Source organism: Syngnathoides biaculeatus, chromosome 13 (assembly GCF_019802595.1).
Source record: "Syngnathoides biaculeatus isolate LvHL_M chromosome 13, ASM1980259v1, whole genome shotgun sequence".
Classification (NCBI taxonomy): Eukaryota; Metazoa; Chordata; class Actinopteri; order Syngnathiformes; family Syngnathidae; genus Syngnathoides; species Syngnathoides biaculeatus.
The window spans coordinates 7,312,572-7,321,145 of NC_084652.1; the positions used below are offsets into that span (position 1 = coordinate 7,312,572).

At 43.4% G+C, this 8,574-nt stretch overlaps 1 protein-coding gene across 3 annotated transcripts; it reads left to right on the forward strand.

The window, feature by feature from the left end:
- The first annotated feature begins 129 nt into the window (after positions 1 to 129).
- On the forward strand, positions 130 to 5,722 carry LOC133510399 (noelin-3-like). 3 transcript variants are annotated; one of them, XM_061838255.1, is made up of 6 exons: positions 130 to 507; positions 1,437 to 1,586; positions 1,941 to 2,096; positions 2,175 to 2,394; positions 3,045 to 3,151; positions 3,803 to 5,722. In XM_061838255.1, the coding sequence occupies exons 1-6, from the start codon at positions 442 to 444 to the stop codon at positions 4,478 to 4,480; spliced, it is 1,377 nt and encodes a 458-aa protein (XP_061694239.1). In that variant the 5' UTR covers positions 130 to 441; the 3' UTR covers positions 4,481 to 5,722. The 3 variants fall into 3 exon arrangements, with proteins under 3 accessions (XP_061694239.1, XP_061694236.1, XP_061694238.1); XM_061838252.1 differs by having other exon boundaries at positions 1,941 to 2,394; XM_061838254.1 differs by having other exon boundaries at positions 1,440 to 1,586; positions 1,941 to 2,394.
- The last annotated feature ends 2,852 nt before the right edge of the window (positions 5,723 to 8,574 follow it).

The following is an 8,574-nucleotide window of genomic DNA, read 5'->3' on the forward strand; positions in this document are numbered from 1 at the left end:
TCCAGATAAAAGTAAGTCCTTTTTTCCAATTTTATATCCAAGATTTGTATGAATATTTAAATGGTTTTATTAATCATATTACAAAAACAATTCGTCGGCAGCGGCGGGCGGCGGCGCTGCGCACGCGCGTGCCCGCGTCAATCGGAGCAGCTGGATCCTCCGAGCCGAAGCAAAACCAACAGAACCTCCGTCACGAGTGGGGCTGGACGGCCAGCTGAGGTTCAACGCTGCCTGTTTTTTTTTTTTTTGTTTGTTGTTTGTTTTCACACTATCTGTTGTGTTTTTATTTTGTTGTTGTTGATTTGTTGGAGCGACAAGCCCCCTCCACACCGGACTCGGCGGATGGTCGGACCACGAGTGGGAAAGCAAACGTGACATTCGTCCAGTTGGGTTTTTGTTTGTTTGTTGATTTGTTGGAAGTTGTGGTGGTCACGTCACGAGATGGGGACGCCGTGCTCGTGTGCGTTCGTGCTCGTGCTGCTCCTGTTTGGCTACTGGCCGGCTGTGGTAAGTTCAAGGACATCTCGGAACAATAAGGTTCGGCTCCGCTCGACGTTTTTAATCATTATTATTTCAGTGTTATTATGCGGACAATTATCGCTATTCCTGTGATTGTAATATTAATTAGATGTGAAAATTACGTCCTAGATCAGGCTTTTTTTTTTTTTAAATCAAGTACTCTTCTTAAATTATCTCTTCAATATCTTTTAACTACTATATAAAGTACAAATATTAAATCTTGACGGAAACACTATCTTATGATACGGTGCTTAAAATGAAAGGTATAATTTATTTGTAATCATTTCATTTTGATACATACTGTATCGCATACACCTGTTCGTTACGTGAAATGTATCTCCCTGTGTACAATATATACAGTAATACTATCCAGACTATAATAATAAAACATATATATTTGACGCTTATAAATTTCAAATATAATGTGTAAAACGTGTGTGAAATGTATACATCTAAATGATGTATGAATAAATTTTATCCCAATCATTTTCTTTACTGTAGTATTTTTAATTAAATGAAACATAATATAATAGTGGTATTATAATATTTTTTAGTTTATTATTAGCAGCAACATTTTAATACTATTCATTTTAATTATATAATGTATTTTCCATTGATATGGTAATATTTTATGCAACAATTATAACAGTATAATTTTATATCCAAGAAATTTAGAAAATAAACACCTAAATTGTATGTAGAGTATTTTATCTAAGTGTGGGGTTAGGCTGTGGCGCTCCCACTTGTGAGGATGAGCAGCTCAGATCACGGATGGATGGATACTTCTCGTTTTCTTATAATAGAAATCATTTGAAATAGCATGTTTGTTTACACGTGTATTACGCGTGACATATTTCGACATGTTCAGTGCTACGTGCGTCATCACTTTTGACGCGGTGCGTACGCGTTTGTCCAAGCAGACCCCGGCGGGTCCTCGGGAGGGCTGGCAAGTGTTCGGGTCCGCCCGGGACGCCGACGGGCGCTGCGTCTGCACGGTGGTGGCACCCGGGCAGACTTTGTGCTCCCGGGACGCCAAAGGACGCCAGCTGCGACAACTCCTGGAGAAGGCACGTGCACACATCCACACACACGCGTGCTCGCGCTGAGTCATTCTCTGTGTCGGCCCAAACAAAACGTTGCCATTTGTGTCAAGAGTGTGAGGCGGGAAGAGAGGCGAGGACGGAACAACTGGGATTTTCTGGGTTTTGGGTGTTTTTTTCTTCGCTTATCAATCAAATTCATCTATACAAATACTTGATGAATGATTTTGTGATGTCACTGGGACGGTGGAGGCACTCCCAGCATGCTTTGCGGCACTAAGGATGTGAGACCGTGACCGAATAATGACATTGTAAAATAAAAAGCGCAAATGTTTCTCACTACCTCCAGCACATCCTCATGAGTGAATGATGTCCGAGCAGGTCCAGAACATGTCTCAGTCCATGGAGGTTTTGAACCTGCGCACCCAGAGGGACTTCCAGTACATCGTGAGGATGGAGAGCCTCATCAAAGGTCTGCGCTCCAAGCTGAGGCAGGTCGACTCGGACCGGAGGACGCTGGCCACCAAAAACTTCCAGGTCCGCTCCTTCTCCCTCGGGCGTTCCGGTCCGGAACCGTGGAAGATTCCGGGCGTATTCCCGTTTGTTTTTCCTCAGGATCTGAAGGAGAAGATGGACTCGTTGCAGCCGCTGATCCCCGTGCTGGAGCAGTACAAGACGGACGCCAGGATCATCTCCCAGTTCAAGGTGGAGGTCAAGAACCTGTCCGACGTCTTGCTGGCCGTCCAGGACCAGATGGGGACCTTCGACTATGACGAGCTCAACCAGAAAGTTCTCAGCTTGGAAAAGCGCCTGAGAAACTGCATGAACAAACTCAGTGAGTCGCCGATGCGCACTCGACCGTTGACGTTTCTGTCCGGTCGCCGAAAAAAAAAAAAAACATCCTTCCATTCCTATTTGGCCTTCCGTTCATCCATCCCACCATCACTGTTTTTCTTCCATCCATCATCCCTGTTTGTCCATCCATCCATCCATTGCTATTTGTGCATCCATCCCTCCATTCATCACCCCCATTTGTCCATCCATCATCACTATTTGCTATTCATCCATCCATCTGTTCATCCATCCATCACATCCATCCATCATTGCTATTTGTTATTCATCTATCATCCATTCATCCATCCATCCATCCATCTGTCTATCCATCCATCCATCCATCCTCCCTATTTTTCCATCCATCCATCCATCATCCATCCATCCATCACATCCATCCATCATCGCTATTTGTTATTCATCTATCATCCATTCATCCATCCATCCATCCATCCATCCATCTGTCTATCCATCCATCCATCCTCCCTATTTTTCCATCCATCCATCATTCTGTTCATCCATCCATCATCGCTATTTGCTATTCATCCATCCATCTGTTATTTTCCATCCATCCATCCATCCATCCATCCATCCATCCATCCATCCATCCATCCATCCATCCATCCATCCGCTTTTGTGACTGTGCACCTGCAGCGTGCGGCAAGCTAATGAAGATCAGCGGCCCGGTCACAGTGAAGACGTCCGGAACCCGATTCGGCGCATGGATGACGGACCCGCAAGCGTCTCCCAAAAACAACAAAGTGAGTGTGAGGTGCTCGCAGCCTGTCCACGAAGAAGACGTCAGAGGCCAGCACACTTGGAGCAATTTTTATTTTGGAAATAGATCATTTTTTTGTTGTTGTTGTTGAAAAAAAAATTCTCATCAAAATTTGCTGAAAAAAATTCCAAATTTCACCTAAAAGTTGTACAAATGTACATAATTTTCTATTGAAATCCAAAGGTTTTTTTAAAATACTATGTTTACTTTGAAAATATTATGTAGCGAGGAAACAGTTTTCCATTTTTCAAAAGAAGCACAAAACCTCTCCTCAAAAGTCTAACTTTACTTTTTACACACAAAACCTTTTCTCTTTCTTGTTTTTACAATGGAAAATATATATATGATTTTTTTCTCTCAGAATCATATGTATTTTTTCATTATTTAATTAATGATAAATATATATATTTTTATGATTTATCTATATTATTTTAGATTTGAATAGAATTCTGCAGGCAACACAGTTTCATCAAACTTGTTTCATCAAAACGATTTTTCTGAAAAATTCTTCCCCCTGCCGTTGGAAACATAATTTTTTTTTTCCCATTTTCTAATGAATGTATTTTTCTTCAGAAATATGACTGTAAAGAAAAAGTCCAAATTTGTCACGTTGTTCTTTCTTTGTGCCGCGCAGGTTTGGTACATGGACGGCTACACCAACAACAAGATCGTCAAGGAGTACAAATCCATGGCGGACTTCGCGTCGGGCGCGGAGTCCCGCACGTACGCGCTGCCGTTCAAGTGGGCCGGCACCAACCACGTGGTGTACAACGGGTCGCTCTACTACAACAAGATGCAGAGCAACATCATCGTGCGCTACGGCCTGCAGAGCCGCCGCGTGCTGACCCAGCGGGCGCTGGACTCGGCCGGCTACCACAACGTGTACCCGTACACGTGGGGCGGCTTCTCCGACATCGACCTGACGGCGGACGAGCTGGGCCTGTGGGCCGTCTACGCCACCGACCGCAACGCCGGCAACGTGGTCCTGAGTCGCCTGGACCCCGACACGCTGCGGGCCGTGGCCACGTGGAACACCGAGTACTCCAAGCGCAACGCCGGCGAGGCCTTCATGATCTGCGGGACGCTCTACCTCACCAACTCGCACCTGACCGGCGCCAAGGTCTACTACGCGTACTCCACCCGGACGTCCTCCTACGAGTACACCGACATCCCCTTCCACAACCAGTACTTCCACATGTCCATGCTGGACTACAACGCCCGGGACCGGGCGCTCTACGGCTGGAACAACGGGCACCAGGTGCTCTTCAACGTCACGCTCTTCCACGTCATCCAAACCCGGGACGACGCCTGAACGCCGCTCGGCTCGGCTGCTGCACCGGATTCGTCCCATTTCATCGGGGAGAAAAAGTCTACACACCCCTGTTCAAATGCCAGCGGGAAACAAAACCACACCGAGATACTGTAACGACTGTACTGCGTAACAAATATTTGTAAATATATCGTACAAAGGGGACGAGGATGTGGTTGCACTAGTGTGCACACCCTCTTATAAACTGAAGTGTGACTGTTCGGAATTAACCATTCGTGTTCATCCATCCATTTTCTTTGCCGCTTATCCTCACGAGGGTCGCAGGGAGTGCTGGAGCCTATCCCAGCCGTCAACGGGTCGGAGGTGGGGTACACCCTGAACTGGTCGCCTGCCAATCGCAGGGCACATGGAGACAAACAGCCGCACTCACAAAATCACCTTGGGGCAATTTGGAGTGTCCAATTAATGTTGCATGTTTTGGGATGTGGGAGGAAACTGGAGTGCCCAGAGAAAACCCACGCAGGCACGGGGAGAACATGCAAACTCCACACATGCGGGGGCCGGGATCAAACCCGGGTCTTCAGTACTGTGAGGCCAACGCTTTACCACCGTGCCCATTCATATTCAACGTCATGTTAAATATTAAGTCAAGGTAGATCGAATTTAAAATACGTCATCGTGAGCACAAAATCTTCGTTTCTTTAAGAAAGTCGAGAAAAGCAAACCACAACGGCTGAAGTTTACTTGGGGTTAATCAGAGGCACCTGAAATGGTGGCAAAAGGGTGTGCACACTTTTGCAACCAAAATGTCTTTGTTATTTATATTTACTCCCCCTGCCCCCTACTCAATTTATTTTTTATTCCGTGTTTTGCAGGTTAGATGAATGGTAGAAGGTTTAAAAAAGATTTTTTTGTCTTGTTTCACTGATGGTGTATCGGTACACGCACAAGCCTTTGTTGCGGGCAGCGCGGGATCGATTCCCGCTCAGTGACTGTGTCGACATCTGCCCTGCGACTGACTGGCGACCAGTTCAGGGTGTAGTCCGCCTTTCGCGTGAAGCCAGCTTGGGTAAACTCCAGATTTCCCGTGACCCTTGTGAGGCTAAGCGGCTTGGATCATGGATGTCTTGTTTTTTAAAACGTCACAAAAAAAATTGTATTTCATCGGGGGTGTGTCGACTTTTCCTACCCACTGTATTTTAAGACATTCGTCTCTCAGTTTGCTTTGTTGCATTGAGCTCATGCGCGGATTTTAACTTCCTTCCTGTGCAGGCGAGTCAATGAAAGGAAAAAAAAATCATCAGTGTAAATAAAAAGCTAATTGTAATAATAAACATCTTCTACATTAAAACTTGCTGCGAGTGTATTTTTTTTATTCCTCCAAATAAATCAGCTGAAAATATATTTTTCTTTTTTTTTCTTTCTCCTCAAAACTTTTTTTGTGGGGGGTGGAGTATACATTTTTGTCTTCATATACAGTTTATATATAAATATCGAGGTGGGCGTGTCAAACGACTTCATAGGTCGTTTGCATTAATTTGAGTGAATTTGGTCTTGAAAGCCTTCTTTGAAACCCGAACCCACTCTTGGACTTTTGTCTCCATTTTTTTAATTATAAAAATATTTTTTTTCTCAAAAATGCAACTTTTTTTCTCTTGAAATAAAGTTCAGTCCATCCATCCATCCATCATCGCTATTTGCTATTCATCCATCATCCATCCATCCATCCTTATTTTCCTTTCATCTGTGTCCATCCATCCATTATTTTCCATCCATCCATCCATCCGTTACTTTCCTTCCAACCATCCATCCATCCATCCATCCATCCATCCATCCATCATCGCTTTTTGCTATTCATCCATCCATCCATCCATCCTTATTTTCCTTTCATCTGTGTCCATCCATCCATTATTTTCCATCCATCCATCGATCCATTTGTTATTTTCCTTCCATCCATCCATCCATGCATCCATGCATACGTTATTTTCCATCCATCCATCTGTCTATCCATTATTTTCCTTCCATCCATCCATCCATCCATTCATCCATCCATCAGTTATTTTCCTTCCATCCATCCATCCATCCATCCATCATCCATTATTTTCCATCCATCCATCCATTATTTTCCTTCCATCCATCCATCCATCCATCCATCTATTTTCCATCCATCCATCCATCCATTAATTTCCTTCCATCCATCCATCCTTTATTTTCCAACCATCCATCCATCCATCCATCACATCCATCCATCCACCCACCCATCCATCCATCCATTATTTTCCATCATCCATACATCCATCCATTATTTTCCTTCCATCAATCTATCTGTTATTTTCCTTGCATCCACCCATTATTTTCCTTGCATCCATCCATTATTTTCCTTGCATCCATCAGTTATTTTCCTCCCATCCATCATCCATCCATCATTCATTATTTTCCTTTCTTCTGTCTGTCCATCCATCCATTAATTATTTTCCTTTCATCTGTCTGTCCATCCATCCATCCATCCATTATTTTCCATCCATCCATCCATTATTTTCCTTCCATCCATCCATTATTTTCCTTCCATCCATCCGTTATTTTCCTTGCATCCATCAGTTATTTTCCTCCCATCCATCCGTTATTTTCCTTCCATCCATTCATCTGCCCATCCATTATTTTCCATCCATCCATCCATCCAGCCATCCATCCATTAATTTCCTTCCATCCATCCTTTATTTTCCAACCATCCATCCATCCATCACATCCATCCATCCATTTGTTATTTTCCTTCTATCCATCCATCCATCCGTCCGTCCATCCATTATTTTCCTTCCATCCATCCATCTGTTATTTTTCTTCCATCCATCCGTTATTTTCCTTCCATCCATCCATCCATCCATCATTTTCCTTCCTTCCATCAATCCATCCATCCATTATTTTCCATGCATCCATGCATTACTTTCCTTCCATCCATTCATCCATCCGTTATTTTCCATCCATCTATCCATCTGTTATTTTCCATCCATCCATCTGTTATTTTCCTCCCATCCATCCATTCATCCATCCATTACTTCCATCCATCCATCCATCCATCCATCTGTTTTTTCCATCCATCCATTCATCGTTCATTCATTATTTTCCTTTCTTCTGTCTGTCCATCCATCCATCCATCCATCCATCCGTTTTTTCTTCCATCCATCTGTCCATCACTTCCATCCATGCATCCATTATTTTCCTTCCATCCATCCATTCATCCATCCATCACATCCATCCATCCGTCCGTCCATCCATTATTTTCCTTCCATCCATCCATCTGTTATTTTTCTTCCATCCATCCGTTATTTTCCTTCCATCCATCCATCCATCCATCCATTATTTTCCATCCATCCATCCATCCATCCATCATTCATTCATTATTTTCCTTTCATCTATCTGTCCATCCATCCGTTATTTTTCTTCCATCCCTCCATCACATCCAGCCATGCATCCGTTATTTTCCTACCATCCATCCATTCATCCATCCATCATCGCTATTTGCTGTTCATCCATCCATCCATCCATTATTTTCCATCCATCCAGCCGTCCATCCATCCATCCATTATTTTCCTTCCATCCATTCATCCGTCCGTCCATCCATTATTTTCCCTCCATCCATCCATCTTTTATTTTCCATCCATCCATCCATCTGTTATTTTCCATCCATCCATTATTTTCCTTCCATCCATCCATTCATTATCTTCCATCCATCCATTATTTTCCATCCATCATCCATTATTTTCCATCCATCCATCCTTCCATCCATCCATTATTTTCCTTCCATCCATTCATCCGTCCGTCCATCCTTTATTTTCCTTCCATCCATCCATGTTTTATTTTCCTTCCATCCATCCATTCATTATTTTCCATCCATCCATTATTTTCCATCCATCCATCCTTCCATCCATCCATTATTTTCCATCCATCCATCCATCCATCCATCCATTATTTTCCTTCCATCCATTCATCTGTCCGTCCATCCTTTATTTTCCTTCCATCCATCCATCTTTTATTTTCCATCCATCCATCCATCTGTTATTTTCCATCCATCCATTCATTATCTTCCATCCATCCATTATTTTCCATCCATCATCCATTATTTTCCATCCATCCATCCA

Excerpts from the sequence above, each read along its gene's own strand:
- LOC133510399 (XM_061838252.1), top strand. The coding sequence starts at position 442 with ATGGGGACGCCGTGCTCGTGTGCGTTCGTGCTCGTGCTGCTCCTGTTT. Across the intron at positions 2,395-3,044 it reads AAACTGCATGAACAAACTCA|CGTGCGGCAAGCTAATGAAG; the intron begins GTGAGTCGCCGA and ends GTGCACCTGCAG. Across the intron at positions 3,152-3,802 it reads CGTCTCCCAAAAACAACAAA|GTTTGGTACATGGACGGCTA; the intron begins GTGAGTGTGAGG and ends TGTGCCGCGCAG.